This window comes from Cinclus cinclus, chromosome 16, assembly GCF_963662255.1.
Source record: "Cinclus cinclus chromosome 16, bCinCin1.1, whole genome shotgun sequence".
NCBI classification, from domain to species: Eukaryota; Metazoa; Chordata; class Aves; order Passeriformes; family Cinclidae; genus Cinclus; species Cinclus cinclus.
Window position 1 is genome coordinate 1,185,523 of NC_085061.1, and position 25,650 is coordinate 1,211,172.

Here is a 25,650-nt window from a genome sequence, read left to right on the forward strand (position 1 = left end):
ACCAGGTTTGCTTTTGGGAGGCTGAACTCTGCCTATCCTCACTTCTCCAGCTGGGCTCTGCACTTGCCTGGTTGTGCTGCACCAGGGACAGCCCCTTCCCCAGCCTCTGCCCCCCTCCCTGAGCTCAGATCACTGCTGGCCTCTGTCAGTGCCCAGGCACCCAAAAGCAGATTTTAGAAGCTGTTTAGTCCCTTCCTTCCTCAGAATTTCAGTGTGTATGACAGGCACCCAAATGCCCAAGGCAGGAGCCCAGGAGCTGCTCAGTGGAGCCTCTCTAATGTCTGCCCTGGGCTCAAGCTCAGCTGGCTGAGCAGAGCTGTGCTGAGGCAGCAGGGCAGGGTTTAGCTGGGGATTTACCGACTAGTTAAGCACAATTAGCAGCCCCATTAAGTATTGCAGCCAGCTGCTCTGGGACTGATGAGCAGCAAATGTGGCTGATACTGCTGAGAGCACACAGGAAAAGCTTTCAGACTCGGGAGCTTGTAGCCGGGGCAGCCTGGGTGGCCCTGGTTGTGGCACGTGTGGCTACAGGTGTCTGGGAGGCAGTGGAGGATGGGCATGTGCCTGGTGTCAGTGGCAGTGTCACCTCTGTCCCTCCTCCTGGTCCCTGCAGGTCTCCATCAGCCACACAGTGACTCACTCAGACCAGCAGTCCCTGGAGATCGACAACTACCTGGACTCCTCCATCCTGGACAGCTCCTTCCCCACCTTTCCCGGGCTCCAGGCAGAGGTACCTGCTTCCCTCTCCACAGCTGGGCAGGCTCCTGGAGGTGTGAGCCCAGGGCTAAGAGCAGCTCAGGGACTCCTGATGCTCAGTGCTTTGAACAGGCACAAACCTGTGTCACGTTCCTGAAACGCTTCTGTTCCCTGCAGGCTTTCTCTGAGCAAACCAAAACAGATCTGTTCCTGGAGGACTCCAAGAGGTGAGTGGGTTTCTGGAGATGGAGCCTGCAGGACTTGAGTCTGTGCTTTGCTGGGCTGGGCTTGGCTCCCACAGCTGTTTCCCTCTGCAGTCTCACACAGTTCCTTTTCTCGTGCTCCCCTCATTCCTCACCATCCCCATTCCCATTTTCCCACAGCCTGGTGCCGTGGCCCTCCAGCGAGGCCCTGCTCAGCTGGCCAGACCTGCTGAGTGACCCCTCCATCATGGGCAACACCATCCAGAAGCTGAAGAGAGGCCGGGCCAGTCGCCACCTGGGGCTCGAGGCCCCGCTGGCCACCGAGGAGGACACTTTGTCCCTTGGGATTCACCAGGGACAGCCCCGGTACTTCTCAGCCTCAGGTGAGCCCCCCTGGCTCGGGGCAGAGCTGCTGCCACCACCACTGGCCACACTCTGGAGGGCAGGGGAGGAGGGTTGTGTCTGCTTAGTGGGGATTTCAGTCTGGGGAAGCAGAAATCCTGGTGGGCATCACACCGAGGTGGGCAGGAGACTGGGAGCCTGGAAAGGTGTGTTCCCATGGGAATGCCACAGGCAACCAGCACTTCCTCACTGGTTTCAAAGCCACAGTGTGTCCTTGAGCCTCTGAAAGTGGCTGGAGAAGAACTTGGCCGCCTGAACCAGCAGTTCCCTGCCCAGTACTGTGGCCGAGTTGGGATAGACAGGAGCTGGAGGACAGAGCTGTCCTGGGGAGAAGGACATCACAGTGACCCTTCTCCTCATCCTCCCCAGTTCCAGCACGTGGTGCTGGTGTGGTGCTGGGTGCTGAGCTCCTGCCAACGCTGTCTGTGCTCTCTCTTCCCCAGATGAGGATCTGATCCGGCAGATCCTGGCAGATGGAGCCAGTGGCATCTCCCACTCCCAGGACCTGGGGCCGTACATGAGGGCAGAAACAGATCTGATCTCGGGCCTGTGAGTGTTTGGGGAGCAGAGCCCCACGGGGCCAGAGCCTCCCATCCCCTGCCCTCACACAGGGCTGAGCTGAGCTGGGTTTGGGACACTTTCACGGGTCACTCTGTCCCTGCTGGCCATGGCTCCTGCAGCCCCCACAGCCACAGCTCCAGGAGGGCACTGCCACCCTTCCAGGAGCCACCTGGAACATCCCTTAAAGGCACAGCTGTGTCTCCAGCACTTCTGGACTGTGGGCAAAGTGCAGGAGTGAGGGCTCACTTCACGGCACTGATGGGAGGGAGAAGGGGATTCTGCCCAAATCTCTGTTGTGTTGCCATGCCCAGGACACCCTGCTGGGCACCCTGACCACCAGGGCTGGCAGCCCAGCAGCCCAAGGGAAGGGAGGGAATGTCAGGCCCTGTCCATGAGACACAGAGCAGTGTCTGTGCCTTGGGGACATGTGTGATGTCCCAGCACTGGTGCTGGCACTAGAATTGAGCACCCTTGGTGCCAGCCTGCTCAGCACAGAGCCAGCAGTGGCACAGCTCTCAGCAGGCTCCCCCTGTGCCTGGCAGGTCCAGCGTGTTTGGGGACAAGGTGGAGACTGTCATGATGCAGAGGCTGAACGACAAAGGGCAGAGCGTGGCACCTCCTCCCAGGGAAGTGAGCAGATCAGCCAAGTCCACCTGGACAGGTACCAGGGCTGTGCCCCCGGGGTGTGTGGGGCAGGGCCCATCCCACACTACAGCACTGTGGAGGCACAGTGGGGTAAATTGGAAATAAAATAGAAAAGGAGCCTTAGGAAAGGCTGCTCCCTGCCTGGGGTATCACTGCTGTTTCCTGCCAGCTTCTCTTGGAGCCTGGATCTCCATAAGCCCTGGGCCAGTCTTGTGACAGTCCCTGCAGTGTCCCCTGCTCCCTCCTCACCCAATTGCTCTGCTCTCTGCTGGGATGAGTGCTGAGCCCAGCCCTTCCTGTACCCATGGGGATCCTTTGCAGTGATGTTCACACTGCTCTCCCTCCTCCTCCTCCTCCCAGTTGCAGACCAGACGTTCAGGAAGCGCCTGCTGCCCCCCTGGTGCTCCCTCCTGGCTCATGCCATCAGCCTCCTGCTCTTTGCCACCTCCGCCGGTGTCTCCGTGTGGATCGGGGTGGGCTTCTCCTCCAGCGTGGCCCTCATGTGGCTCATCTCAGGGATATTCAGCTTTCTGGCATCCTTCCTGCTCTGGGAGCCCCTGAAGGTGAGTGTGGCACCAGTGCAGTAGCACAGACTTGTACGTGGAATTAACAGCTGGAATTAACTTGTGCAGCTGCTAATCACAATCATGGAATTGTTAAGGTTGGAAAAACCCTTTAAAATTATCAAGTCCATCAAGCACCACCACTGTGTTCACCACTAACCCATGTCCCCAAGTGCCACATCCACGTGGGTTTTGAGCACTTCCAGGCATGGCAAATCCACCACTGCCCTGGCCAGCCCCTTTCACAAAGCGGTCAGGTCAGAGTGGACACTGCGTGCACTGAATGGTCTCTCCCACCCCCATATTCCTCAGGAAGGGTAGGATGTGGACACCAGCAGCAGTAGGAGAGGCAGGGCTGGTGGCCCTTGGTTTTGAAGGTCCAGGTAGGAGCTGTGCCATGCTGGCTGTGCCAACGGGCCCACAGGAGGCTGCTGGAGTGCTGAGGTGGCACAGCTCCCTGCAGGCTCAGCACTCTCCCTGTGCCCCAGGTGCTGCTGGAAGCCCTCTATTTCTCCCTGGTTGCCAAGAGGCTGCACCCAGAGGAGGATGACACCTTGGTAGAGCAGCCCTGCGTGGAGCACGTGTCCGAGAGGATCAGCAAAGTCCGGCCCCCGCAGGGATTTGCCCTCTTCCAGGCCAAGGAGGAGGCCAGGAAGGTCAAACTGCTGCACAGGATGCTCAAGGTGGGACATCGGCTGCTGCCTGATGCCCAGGGCTCAGACACATCTGAGTGTGGCTCCTCCCAGTCCAGCTGGGATGCCCTGAGTGCATCACTCCAGCTTCTGCCTCAGTTTCTCAATCTCTGGGTCTGATCCTATTGCATTGCTGTGGAAAGCACTGCTCTGCTGCAGGATTGGGATCCAGCCCTTCCATGCAACCCCATTTTTACTCTTGGCTTCCCAGAATTTCCTCATCTACATGATGTTCTTGCTGGTGGTCCTGCTCACCAACTACGGCGACACCTCCCGCACCAGCGGGGCCTTCCTCCTGCAGAGCTCCATCAAACAGCAGCTGGGCAGCAACGACTTCCTGCTCATCAAGAGGTACCTGCCAGCCCTGGGGGGGTCAGGGGAGTCATCTCTCAGGCTTGTGCTCCACAGTCTGTCCCACAAGAGGTTCATTGGTGCCCGTGTGGAGCTGGGCACTCCGCAGCAGTGAGCGAGTCCTGTTTGTCTCTGTGGTTCTGCTGCTCCCCTGGAGAGCAGAGTGGCCTCTGGGGTTTGAGAGGTTTAATTTCTCTGAGGTTTAGTGATTTCCTCAGTGGGAAGGGGCTGTGGGAGCTGATGTTGAGCTTTCTAGAGCTGCTCTAAAGGACAAGAGTTTCTCTGTCTCCAGAATTTACAGCCACCAGTTGTAGCCATGACCAGGGTCATAAGAACCAGAAATGACATCTTGTCCAGAGTCTGCCTTTCCTTGCTCTGCACATGAGTTTAACTGGATTAAATTTTTCCGGCTGATTTTTCCACACCCCTGGGACCTGCAGCAGCTCAGTCTGGCCCTGGGGATCACTGGGCTGAGTGTGTGGCACTGCAAAGCCCTTTGCTCTCTGTGCATATCACTGTGGCTTCTTCAATCCCCAAAGTCTCTGGAACTTCGAGTCACCGAGCTCTCGCCTTCCCCCCTGCAGGTCGGATCAGTTCTGGCTGTGGATGTCTCAGGTGTTCCTCCCTTACCTGTACAACAATGGCTCTGGCCAGGAGAGCCACAGCACCACGCTGGGCACGGCACGGCTGCGCCAGCTCCGCCTGCACAGAGGTGGGAGGGAGGGCAGGGATGGTGGCTCTGCTGTCACAGTGTGGGGTGACAGCCCTGGAGGGGTGAAATGGGCAGCTCTGGGTGCAGCTGGGGCTGAGGGGAGGCAGCACAGGTTGGGGAGGCTGTGGTTCTGCTCTGCAGAAATGAACTGGGGCAGTGAATCGTGGAATCCTGGAATGGTTTGGGCTGGGGGGGACCTTAAAGTCCCATGCAGGGTCACCTTCCACCATCCAGGGTGCTCCAAGCCTCGTCCAGCCTGGCCTTGGGCCCTTCCAGGGATCCAGGGGCAACCACAGTTTCTGTGGGCACCCTGTGCCAGGGCCTGCCCATCCTCACAGAGAAGATTCCTTCCCAGTGTCCCATCCCACCCTGCCCTCTGGCAGTGATGTATCCAGGGACCAGAGTGCTGGTCCACAGTTACCCAAGACCTGTTGGGATGTCTCTGTGTACCCAGCTAATCCACTCTGACCTGGTGGCATGGGCACCACTCCTAAATTGGACAGATGTCTGTTTTTATTATTAATAGCCATCCTTTTCTGAATCCCTGACTTGTGCATGCCCATTCCCTCACCCTGGTGCACTCGTGGACATGAGTGTGGAGGGGTTGGGAGGGAAGGTGAGCTCTGGTGCTGGCTGTGCTGGGCTCACAGGGTGTTCTCATTCCAGCTGAGTGCCAGCAGAGTGCTCAGGACATCCTGCAGGGCATGGGCAGTGCCCAGAGGAGCTGCACTGACCAGCACAGCTTTGCCACTGCTGACTATGGAGTGGGCTGGGAGAGCACAGCCGGGAATGGGACGGCGGCGTGGGCACACTCAGCACCCGACCTGGCAGGGTAAGGGCTGCCCTGCCTGCTCCCACCCCTGCTCCCACCCCTGCTGCTCCTCCAGGGACCCTTACAGACCTCCTTAAAGTCTTCACAGGTGCCCTGGCTTGTTTCCAGCCCTCACCTCAGCCCCTAAGCCTGGCAAAGGGTGGATGGAGACAGAAATTCTAAAGGGCCTGGACAGCAGCATTGTGCTGTTCTGGGGACTCCAGGGGCAGAGGGTTCAACTCTGCACAGACAGGGCAGGGGATCCCAGCAGCCTGGATTTCTGCTCAAGGAGGTGACAGGAGATGATCCTGCATCCTGGGCAGGACATGAATCACACTTGGTTTGTCCCCAGAGGCATCTCCATGCAAGTCTGGGCCACCACAGGGCTCAGGGCTGTTCTGAGGGTGGATCAGTGCACCCCTGTAATCTGTCTTGTGAAATAAATCCTGAGGGGCAGGATCTGCATCTTCACACTTGATCCTGGCCTGCCACGTAGGAGAGCAACCAGTGTCCTTCAGCCTCACCCACGGCTCTTCTTCCTCTGCAGGATCTGGTACTGGGGCTACATCTCCTTCTACGACAGCAGTGGCTACGTGCAGGAGCTGGGCCCTTCCCTGGAGGAGAGCCGGGCTCAGCTGGAATTCCTGCAGCAGCACACGTGGATCGACAACATGTGAGTGTGGCAGGGGCAGAGGGAGTGTCCTGCTGTCACCTGGGCTCGTCAGTGGCGCTGCTGGAGTGGCACAGGGGCACGGGGTCCATGTCCCACCCACCAGTGGCCCCAGAGCTGGTGGTGTCCCAGCCCCTGAGCTGCTGCTGTCCCTCTGCAGGAGCCGGGCAGTGTTTGTGGAGCTGCTGCAGTACAACCCCAGCGTGGACCTGCACGTGGCTGTCACCCTGCGCCTGGAGTTCCCTGGGGCTGGCCAGGCCATCGCCGCTGTCACCATCAGCCCCTTCCCCCTGCTGCGGCTCAGTGGAGGGGTCACCCTGCAGCTGCTCATGATGGTCAGTGTGGGGCCTCCCCTGCACCCTGTGCCCTCTGCAGGGGGGGCTCTGGGACCCTCACCCAGGCTGGGCACTGTGGACTCGAGCTGCTCTGTCTGAGGTCACTTGTCCCCAGATCTGTCACCCTGCCTGGGTGTGGTGCCAGCAGAGCCCTCATCCCCTGGGCACTGTCACCTTGCCCCAGGGGCGCTGGGTGTGAGCACTGGGGAGCTTCAGGAGGGACTGGGGCTCTGGATGAGTGAGGAAGGCAGGGCAGGATGCAAGGGGTGCTCCAGGTGTACAGTGATGGAACTTGGCCTGGTTTGGGGGCATTTTGCTGTTCCCCAGTGCAGCACAGCAGTCAGGGTTTGTCCTCTTGTCTCCTGGGAACTTCTCCATTCCTCCTCTCCTGGTCATCTGTCCATAACCTCTCCTGATGGCCTCTCTGTTCCTCCCCCAGGTTTTCCTCATGCTGTTTGTGGTTTACTTCGTGGTGTCGGAGTCTCTGGCCATCAAGAAGGAAGGCAGAGCCTATTTCACCCTGTGGGGCAACTACAGCCAGTGGGTTTTCATCCTGCTCACCACGTGCACGGTGCTGGTGCACCTCAGCCAGGCCACCCTGGCTGACCAGCAGTGGCTCAGGTACCTCAGCAACCGCAGGGGCTTCACCAACTTCTACCAGGTGGCTTTCCTGAGCTCAGTCTTCAGCAGCCTGGCCGCATCCCTCCTCTTCCTCCTGACCGTGCAGGTACGGGCAGGCTGGGGGAGCAGCTCGTGGGTGTTGGGTGCTTTGGCCCTCCTGTGCTTGTCACCCCAGCACAGCCCTGCCAGGGGAGGCCACATGTGTCTCTGCTGTGCACTTCGGGTCTCTGGGCCCTCCATTCCCTTGAGGAATTCAGCCAAGTGTGGCTGATGGGATGATTCTGTCTGCAAAGAGCCTGCAGACTGGGGTGTTTGTGCTCTGCTGGGGTTTGGGTTTCTAATGTGTTTGAAACCCTTCCTGGGCTGGGGGTGTGTCTGTAACTCCCTCCTCTGCCCTCCCAGGCTGCCCAGCAGCTGCGCTTCATCCGGCAGTGGTCAGTGTTTGGGAAGACCTTCCAGAAGTCCATGAAGGAGCTGATGGCTGCAGGGGTGGCCTTTGCCCTCCTCCTCCTAGCCTACGCCCAGCTCGGCTTCCTGGTAAGCACCCCTGTCCCCCTCCCTCACAGAGGGGCTGCTGGTGGCCCTGCTGCCCCTTTTTCCTCACCGTGGCGTGACAGGAGCAAAGCCCCTGGGTCCCCTGGGCGCTCTGTGCCCGTCCTGCCACCGGCACCTTTGGCCAGGGGCTGTCCCTGTCCCAGCCCATTTGTGGGCCATCCCTCAGGGCCCGTGTGGGAGGGGACATTGCAGGTCAGGGGAGCACTTTGCCGCTGCTCCCTTCTCATCGCATCTCCTCTGTCCCGCAGCTCTTCTCCTCCTCCTCCGAGTCCTTCCGCAGCGTGGGCAGCAGCGTCCTGCTGCTGCTGGCCCTTCTGAGGGGCAGTGCCAGCCTCCGGCCCTGCCTGCCCGAGGCCTCGGGGCTCTACTGCCTCTTCTGCAGCAGCTACATCGTGCTGGAGGTGTGGGTGGTGCTGCGGCTGCTGGCGGCGGTGCTGATCCACAGCTACCGCGAGATGCGCTTCGAGCTCTACCGGCCCGCCTTCGAGCCCCAGGACTACGAGATGGTCGAGCTGTTCGTGCGCAGGCTCAAGATGTGGATGGGCTTCAGCAAAGCCAAGGAGGTGAGGGCAGCCTGGGGGCACAGAGCAGTGTCCACCGTCCTGACATCCTGAGCCTTTCCCTGCCTCTGGCTCTCCTGTAGCCGGGTTCCTCTGGCGGGCGAGGGCTGGAGCAGTGGTCACCCCTGAGTGGCCTAAGAGAGATGGGGAGCTGTACAGGCATGAGCTGCTCACTGTGGCTTTATTTGAGATCCAGCCCATGCCTGTCACACCAGGAGTGGCTGGGAGCTGTTGGGAGTGTTCCCACTTCCCAGCTCCTGCCCTAACCCTGCCTCTTTCTCCTCTTCCCTCCCAGTTCCGGCACAAGGTGAGGTTCGAGGGGATGGAGCCGCTGCCCTCCCGAGACTCCAGCGACTCCAAATCCTTCCGGGGCCCCACTCCCAGCGCCGCCTCCGACAGCTCCAGAACCTCCACATCCTCCAGCCAGCTGGACGGGCTGAGCCTGGTGCTGAGCACTCGCGACAGCCTGGAGGTGGACGCTGACATCCAGCGCCTCCTCTCGCTCTTCGAGATGCTGCTGGCGCAGTTTGACCGCGTCAATCGGGTCACGGAGGACGTGTCCCGCATCGAGCACCTGCTCGAGTTCTCCCGCGGCCGCCGCGCCCGCCGGAGGCACCGCGGAGCCGAGGGGGGCTCGGAGCAGGGCCTGTCCCCCGAGGTGCCGGACACGGAGCCGCTGTCCCCGCGCCGTGCCGCGGCCGGGGCCGTGCCAGGCCGGCTGCTGCGGGCCAGCCGAGGGGTCAGCGCGGCTGCAGGGTCACCGGGCAAGGCCTGTGCAGCCAGGAGGAAACGGCCCCTGCGAGCCAAGAACCGGGTGCACCCCACGGTGAAGTAACGGGGTGCAGGAGAGATGCCCTGGCAGGGCTTTGCCGAGGGTGGGCTGTGCCCACCCGGAGCTGCCGCGGCAGCTGGGCCAGCCGGGCGCTGGGGGCCCTCCTGCCGTGCCGCTGGCACGGCCACCAGAACCTCCAGAACCTGGAGCATTCCGGTGGTAAAGATGGAAGGGGAGAAGGCCGAGCCTTTCCCCAGGGTCGTGAGCAGGTGCGGGAGATCCCCGCTGGCTCACAGGGAGCAGCTGTGGGTGTTCAATGCCCCTGGCTGCAACCGGCCACAGGTGGGACTGGGGTGGGCACAGGGGCGTGGGACAAAGCTCTCCCCCTTCCCTGCTGGCTGTGCCGGATGGGAAAGGGAGAGGAGAGCCCCAGGCCTTGAAGGTTTGAAGCAAGTCTTGGATTTTTGTCGACCAGACGCACTGTGGAGGAAAGCGACGGCTTTCGAGAAGGTATTTAACCCACCTTGTTTCTTAAACATAAATAGATATATAGAGAAATGCTATCTATGCCCAGAGCAGTTAATTTCCAGTATTGGCTACTTTTATCCTCCAGAAATTGGTACTATTATTTGTATTTAAAGAAATCCAATATTTAAAACAAAGGACATTGCAGCAAGCTGGGGACGAGAGACCCCTGGGCTGCCTCAGCCACCTCTGAGCGTGGGGTTCCCAAATTCCCAGCATGGGATTCCCAGCTCCCATTGTGGGGTTCCCAAGGTGCTGGTGTCACTGTGGTCCCCACCCGCCCTGTCCCCCCGCCGTGGCCCCGGGGTGCAGGCGCCGCTGGCTGCTTGGCTTCTCTAACCCAAGGAATGTATTGCCCTAAGTATATGTATTTTCTTTTTTTTTTTTTTTTTTTTTTGTTTACTTGTTCCTATGTACTGCCCAGCACTTTAAACAAGGCTTTCCTCGGCTACCAGTGACACGTGCGAGCTAAGAATGGGATAATATATCACAAAAGCAGTATTTTGTTTGTTTAAATCATAAATTGAAATGGGCAGGGAGGAGGGGAGCGCAGCCCCAGCTCAGGTGGCTGTGCCAGCACCTTCCCTGAGCAAAAAGGAAGCGGGTGAAGCCCTGAGGGAACTTTTTTTTGGGATCCTTCCAGCCCTGCCAGCTGGGATTCACCATGTGCTGGGCTACAGCTGCTGGGCTACAGCTGGCCTGTGCCATGGGGCCCCCAGATCACAGCCTGGGGGTGTCTGAAGCCCCCCCCAAGGGGCTGCTTTCCCCTCCTCAGCCCCATTTCACCTTATGGCTATTGTAAGTAATTTATATGAGGTTTGTTTGGTTTTTAAATGTATATATTTTTGTATGTTTGCTATATTTTCATAGCATCGGTATCGTGTTTGAAACCTGTAGATAGGAGACAGAACACTATTGTCAGAGTTATTTAAAGGATGTATTAAGTGCTTCTTCCTGGGAATGTCCCGTGTATATAAGGATTGGGTGTCTGTGTGTGTGTGGTATGTGTGCTCTCCTGGGCTGGCTCGGGGCAGTGGCCACAGGTGGATGGGGAAAAGCCCCCAGTGGGCTCCTCTGTGTGTTCCAGAACCTGCTCCATGCTTTGGACAGGTGAGAGGGTGGAAGGGAAGGCTGAGGGGGGCAGAGCTGCAGGGCAGGGTAGATTTTTCCAGGTGGAGAGAGGAGGCTCCTAAGGCACTTCCACTGCTCCATCCCCTCCTGAGCCTTCTCCAGCTCCCAGCTGTGTTGGATACTTGTGAAGATTTCATTCCAGCATCCGTGTGCTCCCTTGGCCATGTGAGTCAGGGTGGCTGCAGGGGACACTGGCTACTCTGGGATGCCTTTGGGACAGGTCTAAGTTACCTTTGGAAAACTCGGGTGCTGTGCAGGACAGATGTTGTAGAAAGGTTGCAGAGAATGGGGACAGAAGACAAGTGAGGCGGTGCTTGGTCAGCGTGGAGGTTTTGGAAGAGCAGAGGGCACAGAGAACTGGAGTGAAGAGGGGAGAAATGCAATCCTGGTCACCAGGACAGGGTGGGAGGGGGCAGAGAAGGACCCAGAGGGCAGGAGTGGGACAGGGAGGTACCTGGAGCAGGCAGAACCAGCAGCTGCAGGCTGAGCCCGGGGCTGGGACCAGGTGCTGGTCAGCTTTGTGCTCAGAAAAAAAAAAACCCTGGTTTTCAAGCCAGAGATAGAAAACTCTTTGCCTTGGATTTTTGTTCCTTTCACTTCCCAGGCAGCACGGTGCCAGGCTCAGCTCTGGCATATGTCCATGACTTTTTTGGTGACAGGGACAGTGCCAGAGCCATGTTCCCAAACCAAGGCAGTAGGAGGAGCAGGGGTGACGTGTCCCAGAGACCTGGGATGTCCCCAGGGCTCAGAGCTGGAACCCCTCCAGCTCCAAAGCTCCTTTCTCCACACACCTGCCCTGGCACAGCCCCTCTCACCTGTGTGGAGCACCAAGGGTGTAGATCCAGTCACCCCAAGGCCTCAGTGTTTGAAACGTCCCAAATGAACCAAGCAGGTCTTGGAAGTCTCTTGAAGAGCCAAAAAATTCAATTCCTGATGCAGAGGTCAGTTCTCAGCTGGAGAAGAGTAGGGAGTAGGAGGGAAGGAGACAGAGACACAGGAGGGGCCAGCAGGGCCCCAAATGTTCTTGAGCAGCCACTCCTAAGCTAAGGGGCAGCTGGAACAAAGATACTCCCAAAATCCATGTGGATTTTTGTTCCCCAGTGCCTGTTCCTTGCCCTGTGTGTGTGTGTGAGTGTGACTTGGTGTGTGTGACTTTACCAAGTGCTCCTTCTGAGCAGAGAGGAGCAGAAACAGGATCAGACAACTGCCCTACTTCCCTGAAGTATGGAGAGCAGCTCTGCCACCCACAGTTCCTTGAAAAGCCCAGCCCTGCGTGGTGGGCAGCACCCACAGCTTCCAGCACTCCCAGTTCTCAGTGCAGCAGCTCCTGTGCCAGCTCCAGCAGTGTCCCAGGGTCCCCTCCATGGCCCAGCTAAGGCTCAGCCAGGGAGTTGCACCCTCACAGCAATAAACTTGACTGAAAGCCCATAAATCCCCCTGAATGTATATTTTTGTGTCTGTAGTCACCGAGAGATGGTGTCTTATTTATTGCCTTGAATCTCACAATGATGTATCAGGATCAAGCTGCTGAAATGAAAAATGAAACCCCCATCCATTCATTCCAAGGGAGAGGGAAGGACTTCTCTTAAGTGCCTGTTTTTTTTCTTTTTTTTTTTTTTTAAAGAACAATGATTGTGACCAAAATGCCAAGGCTTCCTGTCTGGTCAGCATTTCACTGCAAACAAAAATGGTGTATTTTGTAACTGTGGGGATGTTTCTTACAAAGTGACAAAGTCAAATAAACGCTGACTGCTAAAACCTGGTTTTGTCATGGTCCAGACACTCCTCTCCACCCCACCCTCCTTGTCTCTGCATCCATAATTTTAATTAATTAATATACTTTCTCACAGCCTTCAGCTTATCAGGGATGGCATGAATTAATGAGGTGACAGAAAAGTCCTCTCCCAGCAGAGGGAATATCCCCAGTCCAGGGACTGGAACACAGCCAGGAATCCCCGTGTCCAGCACTGGGAGGGGTGGGGGGGTGGTTCCATGAGCAGCAGAAGGTGGGGAACTAAACCAGTGAAGGAGGAAGGATTGGCATGAGCAGGAAACTTTGAAACTTTCCCAGCACATCAAGAATGCACTGATCAGACAAATATTTTATTTCCTTTACGACTCATAAACACTCGAACACAACGGACACTCGGTGTTCCCACACCCCTGCACAGGTGAGGGCTGTCCCTTTGTCCCCTCACCTGTCCCTTCACAGTCCTACGTGCACATTGCACTTGTCTTCATCTCCCTGCTGGCAGCCCTTCCCAAATCCACGCTTCCGACTCATGGACAAAGCAGGAGATGAAGTTCTCACAGTATAGTCCAGCTTATAAGGTGCCTCCCAGTTGGGTGGTGTAGTGTCTGGTGCCCCCCTTGCCTCAGGATGGGCTGCAAATCTCATTCCAGCTGTGCCTACCTGCCCTGGAAGCTCCAACTGAACTGCTTCAGTCTCCCCTGAGAGCCTCCCTGTCAGGGAGTAAGCAAAACTCAGGGGGAGATGATGCCCCAAGACTTGTGAGCAGTCAAAAAGGGATTTAGCATGTGCATGGGGAAGGATGAGATACCCCAGCACTGCTGCAACCAGGGAGGTTCTGCAGATGGCAAAAATGAAGACAAACCTTGGGACCTTAAGCAGCAGAGAGAACCCAAATTAACTCTTTCCAGAGCTGGCAGCAGAACAAGTCAGAGCCTGAAGAGTCCAAGTGCTGACAACCCCAAGGTTCAGGGAGGAGCTGGGATTCTGGGATTTCTGCTTAGAAATAGCAACTGGATTTTCAATACTTCGTATTTAATTCCCAATAAAGTTCTCCAAATTGCTCTACCTTCTTCACATCAGGATCTGCAGAATATCATCCTTTGTCTGCTTCCACCGGGAGCTGGTGTGGAAGGAGTCCAAAGAAAGGTTCTGCAGGGAAGTTCCCAACAGAGAAGCTTTGAAACAGCTCAAATCAAACCAAACCCAGTGGGTTTGTCCTCTGGGAGCTTCTGCTGGGAATCCAGTGTTGACCTCAGGGGCACCCAAAGCTCCTGGCAGGTTCAGTGCCAAGTTCACATGCAAGGAGCAGCCAGGCTGCATCTCCCAATCCCTGTGTCCATGCAGGTGCAGGGATCAGCAGGCAGGGAACACAATTCCATGGCCTCAGTGTCCCAGCAGGGACACCCTGAGCCCGGCCCTACACGAACTCGGTGAAGTCATCCACGGAGGAGATCAGCCTCTTCCTCTGCCCCGTCTCGTAGCTGGGAGGGGGGTCCTGGGGCACCTGGGGAGGAGGTTTTGTGGGGGCAGAGGGATGCAGCTGGAGGGGAAGGCCAGGGCTCTGGTACTGTGTCTCTTCACGGAGCTGAAAGGCAATGGAGAAGAGGTGAGCTCCATTCTCTCCAAAACTCTTCTACATCTCCATCTGGGCAGGGCAGGCTACAGGACACTGTTGGGAGTGCCACTCTGTGTCCAGGTACTGGACAGCAGCAAGAATTTCTCCATGGAAAGGGTGGTCAGGCACTGGAAAATGCTGCCCAGGGAGGTTTGGAGTGCCCATCCCTGGAGGTGTCCCAAGGAATTCCTGGAGGTGGCACTCAGACCACTGGGATGAGGACAAGGAAAGGATCAGGCACAGCTTGGACTCGATGGTCTGGGCAGGATTTTCCAACATCAGTGATTCCAGGATTAAACTTCCCAAAGCCCTTACTGCCAGTGAAGTTGTTTGACATTGCCACACTCGTCATCCCCACAACAGAACTGGATTATCCTTAAGATCCCTTCCAACCCAAACTCTGTGATTCCATGACCAGCTGGATTCTAACCTCCATACACACAGCCCTGCTCTCCCTCAGTGAGCTCTGACAGCTGCTTTTACCTGCCTCAGTGCACCAAGAGTCTCAGTCAAGGCCAGTTCTACCCCCCAGAGCAGCTGCACTCACCCGGTGCCGGAGCCTCTTGATGTGACGCAGCCTGGCAATCCATTTGGAGGGGTAGGTGTCCGTGGGGTTGGACCTGCTGTGGTGCACCTGGGAAGCCATCTGGGTTGGGAAGGGTGGGGAGAAGCAGGGAAAGAGAGCAGCCACATTAACATAACCACAACAATAAAATTAATCAAATTTTTCAGTGCAGTTTGATAGCAACTGCAATCCAGCTCTGGGTTAGGACTGTTCAGGTGCCAACTCTGGCTTCAAGGTCAAATAGAAAAGTTTTTTCTTTGCTTCAGCAGGCCCTGCCTGTTTCCTTGGAAGCTGGTGGTGGGCCAAGGCAGCAGCTGGAAGCTCAGGGAGCTGGGGGTACTCACATTGGCATGCAGGGCCATCTGACGGGCCACGAAGGGCAGGTTCTTGTCAGAGATGATCTTGGCAACACTCGTGTCCACCAAACCCTCCATGTCTTTAGTTTAAAGGAGTAAAAAAAAAAATTCGTGTAAGACAGTTAAGAAGAAGCAAAAAGGTCAGCAGTAACTAAATATCTAAGTAAAATAAACTTGAGGAATTTCATGAACCAAGTCCTCACAAGCTCCACAGCTCCCACTCTAACAGAACCTGCTCTGCATGTTTAACACAACTGGCTTCCAAATTCTGGCTCTCACATGAACCGAAGTGTGAGCCAGAAACACCCAGAAGTGCCCCTTTGGTAAAACACCTGCACCAGCACTGCTGAGCCCTCCATGTCCTGCAGCATTCCCGTGAAGCTGCTGGAGGGAGGGATCTGCTGCCTCTGGGTCCTGAGCTTGAACCCAACATGAGCAGGGCAAACCCAGATGGAACTGGGCAAACTGGTTCCAGAGAGTTTCTCCTGGAAGTTTTAACTTTTGAAACACAAGCCCCCCAGCACAGCAAAGGCTGAGGAATTCCTACCTTTCCTACACTGCAGCGTCACCAGGTTACAGTCATAGTCCAGGGGGGTGATGATCACATGCACAAAATTGAACTGCCCCTGAGGAGAAGCCAATGAAAGAGTCCGAAACATTTCCCTGGCAGCATCACGGTTTGTGAATGCCATAAACACACACCAGTGAACCAGCACAGCCAACAGCTCCCCCCATAATCCCCACACAGTTTTTAGGGTAACACTCACACACATGAAGGTTTACAAGCCTGTGCTCCTGCTGTAACACACCCAGGAGGAAAATTTCCTACCTTTATTGTGCCCAGTTTAAAATCCTCTCCAGAATCATTGTAAACGATGGAAACAAAATCATTCCCCAGGTGCCTCTTCTTGTCACAGCGGTATTTATCCAAATCCTTTGTGGGCATCAGAGTAGCAATGTGGAAAATGGCTGGAGAGGGAACACACAGATCCTTAGGCAGGGCTGGGAAAGCAGCAATGGTCACATGCTAGTAATAAAAATACAAACTGTGCTCCCTCGATAGGTTTGTCCCTGTTTGTGACAGCTGAATCCAGTCCCACTGGATGCTCAGGGGTCCCTGGAGCACAGAGTGCAGCAGCCAGTGGGAAGGACCACAGCAGCACAGGGAGGAGACCCTGGGTTAGGGAGGAAAGAGGCTAAAGAGTTTAAACTTGCCCTAACTGAGCTCTGCAGAGCCCCAGGGAGTGACCTGCAGCCACCCCATGGAACTGGACTCCACCTGACAAGCACAGAGCTGTGTGGAAAAAATTTGGGAAGTTCATTCACCACATCCTGCTGGATCCTGGATGATTTCTGCACTGCTTGGTGCTGCAGGAGCTGGGCAACACTGCAATGACATGAGCCATGGCCACAGCAGTGACACCTCTGCTCCAAACTGCTCTTCAGAGAAACACAGCAATACTGACACCACCCTCAGTGAACAGCTTTTACAGCAGCTGGGACGGCCAGCTAAATCTCTAAACCAAAGCCTGCCAGCCTTTAAAGAGCTGATAATTTCACAGATTTACAGAGCAGATCTTTTTACAGAGCAGACCATTATCAAACTGGTGTGATTTTTTTTTTTTTTTTAAGGAAGGCAGGAATGTTTGAGCCTGAACTTTTAACACACGGCTTGTAGAGCTACCAGAGAGAACAGGAGGGGGACCAGAGCTCAGAACATTCTCACCACCTCCCTGGGAAGCAACCAGTGTGGAAAGCAGGTCAGTTAAGGTGAGAAGACACAAACCATTCCTCCAGCTCACCTTGCATGATGTCATCGTGCCAGCAGTAGGTGAACTGCCCATCCTCTCCACACACATCCAGGCCTCCCAGGTAGATCTTATCTGGCTGGCAGTCCTTGAGCTCGATGAGCTTCCCCAGGCCCGTGAGGAACTCGGTGTAGCGATAGGAGCCGTGCTCGTTGGACAGGATTGCAATCTCGTTGTTGCTCTGGGGCACAGGGACATGTCACACGTCACACTCAGTGCCAGCAGCACTGCACCAACACCAGAGATCCCTTCCTGGGATTAGGTGATTGCCCTCACTGAAAGGTCTCATGCATGATTTTTAGCACAGGAAAGCAAGGAAAAGCAAAGCTGCTGCGGGAGCAGGGCAAATCCTACAGGGAAAACCCCACAGCTGGAGAGGTTCCCAACATTCCATGAGGATTCAGGCCCCTCCCTCACCTAGCACACACTCACCTGGCCCTCCCCAACGTAGAGCACTGCAATCTTGTGTGTGTCATAGGATGGGATTTGATCCAGGAGCTGCACCGACCTCTCAAATGTCTGCAACCAGAACAGGGACCCCATCTGGGCTGCTGGGAGGTGCCCCTGCTCAAGGAGGTTCCTCCCAACCCAAACCATCCCAGCATTCTGCAAGCCTTAAAAAATCCCCTCCACAACCCCAACAACAGAGATCTCCCAGCTGTGGCACTGCTGGAAGAAAATACCTTTAAACTGCAGCACCTGAGCTGGATGTTTGTAATTATCATCTATGCTCCAAGAAGGTCATGAGGTTAAAAAAATAAAGGATTTATACAACTGCTTGCCTACCTCATTTGGCAACAAGAGGGGTTTGTTGTTTTCATCACCAAAAAAGGGGGAGTGGTACAACTGTAAAAACACAAAGCTGAAGGAGAGAGGGAGGGAAAAGTCTGTTACCATAAAAATTAAAGTCAGTTTTGATCTGCTGGAGGTAAGAATGTTATGTACGGCAGAAAAATGGGAGGGATTAAAATGCTAACAGAGTATTATTCAAATTTAGAGACACTCCAAGTGCCTGGACTACCTGCAGTTTGCAATAGACCCCTGTCAGAAAAACAATAATGTATCAAACAGCAGCAGCCACATAAATTCCCTGTTCAAAGGTAAGGAATGGAGGAGCAGGAATTCCCTCCACAGCTCTGGGGGCATTTCTAGGCTCTCAAGACACATGATTACACAGACATCTGGAGTTTTACCTGCCCTCAATCAGATGAATATTGTCTCAGCTTGCAATTTTGGACAGCTAACAATATCCCAGGTTCAAAAAGCAACCATTACAACCCTTTTCCTTCTTAGGATTTTGCACATTCTGTTTCTTGAAATGCAAAACCAGCAATCCACCCTGTTCACAGCAAAACCAACCCTGGGTAACCTGCTGTCAAAAACAGCCCCTAAATTAAGTACATTAAGCACAGAAGCAAACTGTGAAAGAAAAGAAATCCCTTTCACCATTTGGGAGTTGTTTCTGGGTTCACTGGGTGGGATAGTTTGCTCAATAGGACTGTATCAGCTCCTGAATAAAGCAGGAATTTTACAATCAGATTCTTTGCAGACCCCTCCGAAGAATGGAGCAGCTCAGGGGATCCTGCACCCACCTGGGGTTTATCCCAGGGACTTTCTCCGGGTTGGACGCTGCCGCCCTGCCCTTGAACGCGTCTCTGTCGATCCTTTTCCCCCTCCTGGACGGAGCAGAGTCGGAGATGGTGTAGCCGCGGGGCCGGTGGCCCGTGGGCGAGCGTGGCGAGCTGCCGGCCCCGCTGGGACCACCCTGCCCTGCGGCCCTGCTGTCCTCCCCCCTGCCCAGCCAGCTGCCCAGCCCTTCCCCTTCCAGATTCCCCGACTGCGATTTGGATTTCACTTCCGTGCTCAGCCTCCGGGGCACCTCCCGGCCATTGGCGTCCTTGAGCACCTCCTGCAGTGTCTGCAGCTCCGGGGAGGAGCTGGATTTGCTCAGGGGTTGTGAGGGCTGGAAGGAAAGTTCCTCCAGAGCCCGGCCGTCCTCCCGCCCGATGGGGATGGCGCCCTCCGCCAGCTCCTCCGACTTCAGCGACTTCTCCTCCTGGCTGGATGTGGAGGAGGACTGGGAAAATAAAGTTAAAAAAAAAAAAAAAAAAAAGAGAAAATATTAACACTTTTCATGGTTGGAGTTGGGATAAAAGCTCATCCTGTGGTTGCTCCAAGCCCCAGTGTCCAACCTGGCCTGCAATACCTGAAGGGATCCAAGGGCGGCCACAGCTCCTCTGGGCCTTCCCACCCTCACGGGGAACAATTCTTCCCAAAATGATCCAAGATGACAGCCAGGCTCAAGGCACCCCAACACTTCCAAGGAAAGGGGGGCAGGAAGGAGCACACGGCAATGGGATAAAGCAGGGATTTCCCCCAAATTCCCCCCCCCCCCCCCCCCCCCCAGGGCCGGCAGTGTTTCTGAGGGCACCGTGAGGGAACTCGGGGTCAGTGCCCGCCCTGGGCCCGTCCTTACCCTGCTGTAGGAATGCTGGCCTTTCCCAAATCTGTCCTCGCTCAGGACGTGCTCGGAACACGAGGTCTCCACGTCCTCGCTCTCGGGGGACTCCATGGGGGACTCGGCCTCCCTGAGCTCCGTGTCCCCGGCGCTCCCCTCCTCCAGCACCACGGCGGATTCTACGGAGACACGGGCACGGGAGCTGTGCAGAGGGGACACGGGGACGCGCTCCCCTCCGCTCCTCTCCTCTCCTCTCCTCTCAAGTACCAGCCTTTTCCCTACGGGATCTCAATGAAGGCCATGCTGGAAGGAGTGCCCCGGCATCTCTTGGCACGTCAAGACTCGCTCCTGGCTGCCCGTTTTTTTTTACCCATGGAATAAATCTGGAATAAACCTCTCACCCTCGCAGCCTGCCTCGGGCCAAGGAAGCGCTGCTGGGTTTTTTCCAATTGTTGCTGATGGACAAGCGGGGCACGGGATGAGAAAATGGGACCTTGGTTACCAGGACACACAGGAACTACAGAGATGTAGGAAAGGATGGGATAAAAGCTCACTGGAGACATCAGCTCTCTGCAAGGGTGTCACAAAGGGAGCTTTTCTTGTACTGAACTACAACTGCTCCCGTGTCTTAAGGCCTACAAGGAGATAAGAAATTTTCCTAGGAGCCATTTCCTTGCAGTTTGGCAGCTTTCCTAAAATGTCTCAGAACAATTCAGTCCTGAACATGTGGAAGGACGAGTGACACAGGCACTGGTGGCATCTGCTCAGACACACAGGGAGTGCAACCCACACTGACAAAAAAGCTTCGTGGAAGCCCTGCCTACGTGGAGGATTTAACCTTGGATCTGCTCCAGGCACTGACCACTTTGGACTGACCAAAGGCTCCTCCTGGCCTTGCTTTTTGTCCTGAGGAAAAGGCTGGAGAACAGGAGGCTTCCCATTATGCACACAAGGGACTGGAAGACCAATCTGAAAGGCCAAGATTTGTTTTCCAAAATCATAACAATAACAGTAATAAAACCAAAAAGTAGCACACACAAAAAATATAAAATAAAATCAGCAAAATTAAAAAAAAAATACAAAGAAAAAAATCACTAAAGCAGCTTTTCCTGGACTGATTTCAGCTCGCGGGACCAAAGTTATTTCAAAGAAGCAATTAAGAGTTAGCATTGCACACACAAACCTTCTAAAAAATACAAAACAAACCAAAAGGAACCAAAACAACGTGCTGATCTGGTTAGCTGTCCAAGCCAGAACACACCTGCAGATACCCAGTGCTTCCAAGCTCCCCTCCTACACCACTGCCAAGATTGCTGGTGCTTTGAAACAACCCAAGCACTAATTATTCTTTAGGTGGGAAGAGAATAATAGGAGCAGAGGGAAGTACAGAAAAATATTGAACTGCAGCAGCTTTGTGTTGCTTTGAGGGGCCTCTGACAGCAACCAGCAGCAGCTCAGAACACCCCACTGCTCTACTGAGAGTTTTCCAGTGAAGGAAAGAGGCAGAAAGACATTTGAACCCTCCAATTTAAATAACAAAGCATTGCAGGTTATCAAAGCAATGCAGGTGCTGTGCTCATAAAGTGTGTAATTTGATCTCCATTTAATTATGAAATCCATTTTACTGAAGTGGAGAAAGATTTTATGTTATTATAGAGCCTCTAGAAGGTAGAATTTAGCAGGTTTTCTGCTGAAATACACTTCTTTTTTATTTAAAAATCTCTTAACCAGCCTCCACGCTGGCTGAACTTTATCCATATATCAAATATATACATATTATCAGCTGCTTTTTATCCTTCTGTGCCCAATTCTGGCAGATCCCTGTGGGCTGAGCAGCTCCAAGGGGAGCCTGTCCTGCAGCACATGCTGCTCTCCTCACAACTGGGGGCTTTTCCACTGAGCAGAACACAAAGCCAATTGGAAAATGAAGCTGCAAATGAAGAATTAATTAATCCAACCACGTTTTGACAGGTCATTTAACACTGGCCTCATGACTCACAAGCCACCCCAGAGAAAAGCAAAGTTGCTTTGAAGAATTATCTGCACTTGCAAATGTTGGATCTGGCTTGGACTTCTTCATGCTAGTCAAGATCCCATTTGTTGAGAGTGATGAGACTGGGGACAGACAGGAGACATGGAAGGGGAAAATGAGGGATGAGGGATACATTTTCTATGAATCAGAGGTGTTCTTCTATGGCAATACTGTTTGGTTGTTTTTTTCCTTAAAGATATATAAATATACCTGCCCAGGATATGCTCCTGTGCAACTTCCCTTGACAACTGGACTGGTACATGGAAGAGAAAGAGGCCACTGCAAAGGGAAATCAAGTGAGCAGCTACATCAAAAGGAAGGAGAGACTATATCAAAAAATATAAAAAAATTAAAAAGCACAGAGTTTAAAATGTAACCAAGAGCCTAGTTTAAAACAAACAAATAAATAAATGAAACAAAGGAAAGAACAAGCTGGGATAAGCTCACCAGATGCCAAAGGGATACTTTAAGGGCACAAGGTCTCAACACGAATAAAGAGGAATAAACACATCCAGCAGTGCAGGCTCCAACTGCTCCCTTTGCAGAATGCATTTTGTGAGGCTTAGGAACAGAAAATCCCTTCCTGATATCCCAGCACTCACAGGAAACCAGGCTGAGCCTTTCTTGACCTGCACAAGGTCACTTTTAAACCCACAGAAGAATCTGAAAAATCTGGGTAAAGGCTCACAGAAGTTCAACCTCTAAAGAGGCAGAACAGGCACGTGAAAGTCTGACAGCAAAACTTCCTCCAGGCACTGCCCAGCCAGCTCCAGCAAGTCTGGTTAACAAGGACGTGGCCAAAATTACTCTCAGACTGGCACGGGAGTGGCATTCAGGTGGTATGGGTTCAGCTCTCCACTTAGCTCCATATACCACACATTTTTAGAGTCACAGAAGTGTTTATGGAAAATAATTTTTTTGTTTGACAATCTGATTTTGAGTCCAATTTTGTGTTTACACGTTCTGAAATACTAAAGCATACCCTGCACTGCTTAAAACAAAGCTGAAAACTGACATTTTTACCAGATTTCCAGACAATCCATCTCATTTTTCCCAGCAAAGCCTGGTCTGCTGGTACCACTGCTCAAATCTGATGGTTCCTGCAGTGCTCAGAGCCTCAGTGTTGGATATCACTGATAAGAGCTCGAGCAGGGACTGCAGAAAGCTTTAAAAATTGCAGCTGTTGGTGAACAGCAGTCTCCCAACATTAACAGCTTTTTAGGAGAAACTAGCACCACAATAAACGGAGAGAAAATCCTTGGCCACTGTGTTAAAATCAAGCCAGCAGATGAAACTCGAGTGGTTCAACTGCAGGCTGAACAGTCCTTTTCAGAGGTGGGTAAATCCAACAGGATTTGCATTCTGCTGTAAAAGCCAGAGGCAACCAAATCCTCCTGGCTGGCAAGGTTTGGAGCAGGCTGTGCCCCAGGAACCTGCAGCTCCGAGTGCCCGACACAGACTCCCAAACTCAAGACAAATGGAAATGGAAACACTGCATGGAAAGATCCATCCACAAGTGGGATGCCCAGATCAGCCCCAAACAAGTGGGAGAGGGAACAGATCCATGACTTTGTTCATTTTCATTTGGGGAACACACCAAACACACGACTCCTCCAAAGCAGCTCCGTTACTCCCCGGTCCTCCTCTTCCCCCCCCAGACCAGCAAAAGCAAGGAGGAAGGGAATTCTTCACTTCTAGGGACAAGAACTGATTCCCTTTCTCACTGCTGCCCCCCGTCACACTCCTAGAAGCCCTGCAGGGAGCCAGCAGAGCCCGGAGCTGTGTTCCCCACTCTGCCAGCAGCTCCCACCTGTGTTGGAGCGCTGCAGCAGCGAGGGCTTGGCCGTGCCCGTGGCCAGGCTGGAGGAGGGCACGGACAGGGATTTGTACAGAGCTGTCTCCCGGTGCTCCTTGAATCGTTCTGCAGCCATCAGGGCGTTGGAGAGCTCCTGCAGGGGCATGTTGTTGATGTCTGAGGAGAAGGGGCTCAGTGGGTTCTCCAGGCTCATCAGCCAGCTCGTGTTTCCTGCACCAGACAATGGGGGAAGTGGTCAGTACTCCCAGCTCACCCAGAGGTTACAGCTCCTCTTCGAAAAGGCTCAAACTGTTTTGGAATTTGCAGATGAAAAATCCAAACGGAGCAAGTTCTCGGTTCTTCCGCAGAATGACTTGATTAATTTGCTGCTCCCAGTGCTCTGCACTTTACCCCTCAAGATCCTCAAAACCCATCCCTGGTAACTTACTGCTACAGCAGATTCCCAAAGGCAGGACACTCGGGTGTCCTAATTAACACCAGTTCAGTTATCTTCTCATGAAACAGATAATTCCTGTTAATCTTCTGGAACACAATGGTGTTCAAGCATTTTCACCTTGAACAGGCTGTTACTCCTTCCCTAAGAGCAAACACAACTGAGCTGCCCAGACTTGTGGCTATCCCTGGATCCCTGGGAATGTCCCAGACCAGGCTGGATGGGGCTGGGAGCAGCCTGTGACAGTGGAAGGTGTCCCTGCCATGGCAGGGGTGACACTGGATGGCCTTTAAGGTCCCTTCCACCCCAACCTATTCCATGATTCTACACTTCCAAAAGGCAGTTAGCTATAAACAGATCCATTTACAAATACGGATTTTTCCATCTAATCCATTTTTTCCATAATCCATTTAAATGGATTCCAAATATGGATCCATTTAAATATGGATTTTTCTCCTTTCCCCAGGCTCTGGTTTCACACTCGGGTACCCACCTGTGGGCCTTCGCACCAGGATCTCTGCCCAGCCCTGGGTCAGCAGTGGCACATAGGCAGCCAAGTTGGCTTTTTCCTTCTGCAGGGCTGTCTGTGGAGCAGGACTGGCCTTGTCTGGGCGGGCTGCAGGAGCAGGAGGGACCTGTGTCCCTTGGGAAGTTGAGCCACTGAGAAAATGGGAGGCTGAGCTGTCTAAGGCACCAACACGTAAGGCATGACCACCTGGCAGGACAGACACAATCCAAGGGAGAGGTACACTTAGTTAGTCCCAAAAATATCTCAGGAAGGAGGCTTTTAAGCTCCTCTAGCAGATGCACACACAATATCCTGGTTTTATTTCCCTTATAATTACAGTTATTATTGTTACTATTATTTTATTTTAATTATTAAACTGCTTTTTTCTCAATCCACAGATTTTCTTACTTTTCCCCTTCCAATTCTCTCCTCCATCCCCTCATGGGGGACAAAGTGAGAACCTGGGTGGGGCTTAGCTGCCAGCTGGGGTTAAACCACAAAGAGAATTTGATGGTCCCTGTGTTCCTTATAAACCAATTTATGTGATCACCAGAGGTCTCCTGCAAAGAGAGGGGAGCAGGAGGAGAACAGCTCCTGTTACCTGCCCCTCAAAAAACACCAGACAGCTCCAGATCTCAGATGATCTCAGACACAGGAGGCACGTGGACCTTCAGGCTGTGGCAGGGAGAGCCCAGGATGGCAACTCACCCGACATGGATCGGACTCTGTTGCGGGAGCTCCTGCAAACCTGCTGCCCAGCCTGGGATTCCAGCTTGGCTGGAGCTTCTTTGGTCTGCCTCACTTGAAAAACAGGGTCTGAGCTGTTGGAAAGGAGATATTGGTGATATTGAGGGAGGAATCAGCCATGCTGGACAAATAAAACATTCCTCTTATGCCAAGAGGAAAAACTACACAGATATAGCAGTGGTTTAGGTGACTTTGTCAGGTGGGGATTTCTAGAAATGGGAGCAACACCTACCTTGATTCTGGGGTGCTCTGGAACTCTCCAGAGTCCAGGCCAAGGAGGGACCTTGTCCCTGTTCCAACACTTGTAGTGATGGTCACCAGCTTGTTACCAACCAGCCACGTCTTGGTCCTTCCTCCAGCCAGCAGAAACTCACCCACAGGAGACCTGGGAACACATTGGGGATGGAGATTCCTCAGGAGGCAGAGAACAGAGCTGGTGCCATGAACCATGCAGGAGGTGCTGCCTGCTCTCCTTTTCACAGCATTTGTGCCACTCCAACATCCCCGTTATCCACCAGGATGATGGATGAGATAATCCTGGGATTATCCTGCAAGAACACGGAGCAGTCCTGCTCCCAGACCTTCAGGGCATCTGCTCCAGACAGCGCCAGGCTGAGGCAAAGGCTGCTTCTCTCCAGTGGACTTGACAGAACCACAGAATGGTTTGGGTTGGGAGGAACCTTGAGAAACCTTCTAGTGCCACCCCCTGCCATGGGCAGGGACACCTTCCACCATCCCAGGTTGCTCTAAGCCT

At 54.1% G+C, this 25,650-nt stretch overlaps 2 protein-coding genes across 3 annotated transcripts in view; one reads left to right on the forward strand and one right to left on the reverse strand.

Moving 5' to 3' along the window:
* PKD1 (polycystin 1, transient receptor potential channel interacting) overlaps nucleotides 1-9,212 on the forward strand; it is a 74,154-nt gene extending 64,942 nt beyond the window's left edge. The window contains exons 31-46 of the mRNA XM_062503302.1: nucleotides 614-730; nucleotides 874-923; nucleotides 1,080-1,282; nucleotides 1,745-1,850; nucleotides 2,405-2,523; nucleotides 2,868-3,070; nucleotides 3,559-3,753; nucleotides 3,974-4,113; nucleotides 4,698-4,825; nucleotides 5,492-5,657; nucleotides 6,184-6,309; nucleotides 6,467-6,641; nucleotides 7,081-7,368; nucleotides 7,665-7,799; nucleotides 8,066-8,380; nucleotides 8,673-9,212. Of these exons, the coding sequence (XP_062359286.1) occupies nucleotides 614-730; nucleotides 874-923; nucleotides 1,080-1,282; nucleotides 1,745-1,850; nucleotides 2,405-2,523; nucleotides 2,868-3,070; nucleotides 3,559-3,753; nucleotides 3,974-4,113; nucleotides 4,698-4,825; nucleotides 5,492-5,657; nucleotides 6,184-6,309; nucleotides 6,467-6,641; nucleotides 7,081-7,368; nucleotides 7,665-7,799; nucleotides 8,066-8,380; nucleotides 8,673-9,212 (3,006 nt within the window). The remainder of the gene's footprint in view (nucleotides 1-613; nucleotides 731-873; nucleotides 924-1,079; nucleotides 1,283-1,744; nucleotides 1,851-2,404; nucleotides 2,524-2,867; nucleotides 3,071-3,558; nucleotides 3,754-3,973; nucleotides 4,114-4,697; nucleotides 4,826-5,491; nucleotides 5,658-6,183; nucleotides 6,310-6,466; nucleotides 6,642-7,080; nucleotides 7,369-7,664; nucleotides 7,800-8,065; nucleotides 8,381-8,672) is intronic.
* A 3,675-nt stretch (nucleotides 9,213-12,887) lies between these two features.
* The window catches only part of TSC2 (TSC complex subunit 2), a 32,948-nt gene continuing 20,185 nt past the window's right edge, over nucleotides 12,888-25,650 (reverse strand). The window contains exons 27-40 of one of the 2 annotated variants that reach the window (XM_062503467.1): nucleotides 25,129-25,281; nucleotides 24,858-24,970; nucleotides 24,135-24,356; nucleotides 23,203-23,418; nucleotides 19,379-19,539; nucleotides 18,495-18,979; nucleotides 17,689-17,764; nucleotides 17,335-17,421; nucleotides 16,897-17,083; nucleotides 15,924-16,063; nucleotides 15,642-15,720; nucleotides 15,083-15,174; nucleotides 14,721-14,819; nucleotides 12,888-14,143 (exon numbers count right to left, since the gene is read on the reverse strand). In XM_062503467.1, the coding sequence (XP_062359451.1) occupies nucleotides 13,976-14,143; nucleotides 14,721-14,819; nucleotides 15,083-15,174; nucleotides 15,642-15,720; nucleotides 15,924-16,063; nucleotides 16,897-17,083; nucleotides 17,335-17,421; nucleotides 17,689-17,764; nucleotides 18,495-18,979; nucleotides 19,379-19,539; nucleotides 23,203-23,418; nucleotides 24,135-24,356; nucleotides 24,858-24,970; nucleotides 25,129-25,281 (2,278 nt within the window). In that variant the 3' untranslated portion in view covers nucleotides 12,888-13,975. Of the gene's footprint in view, nucleotides 14,144-14,720; nucleotides 14,820-15,082; nucleotides 15,175-15,641; nucleotides 15,721-15,923; nucleotides 16,064-16,896; nucleotides 17,084-17,334; nucleotides 17,446-17,688; nucleotides 17,765-18,494; nucleotides 18,980-19,378; nucleotides 19,540-23,202; nucleotides 23,419-24,134; nucleotides 24,357-24,857; nucleotides 24,971-25,128; nucleotides 25,282-25,650 lie in introns of both variants that reach the window. The other variant, XM_062503466.1, reaches the window with a different exon arrangement.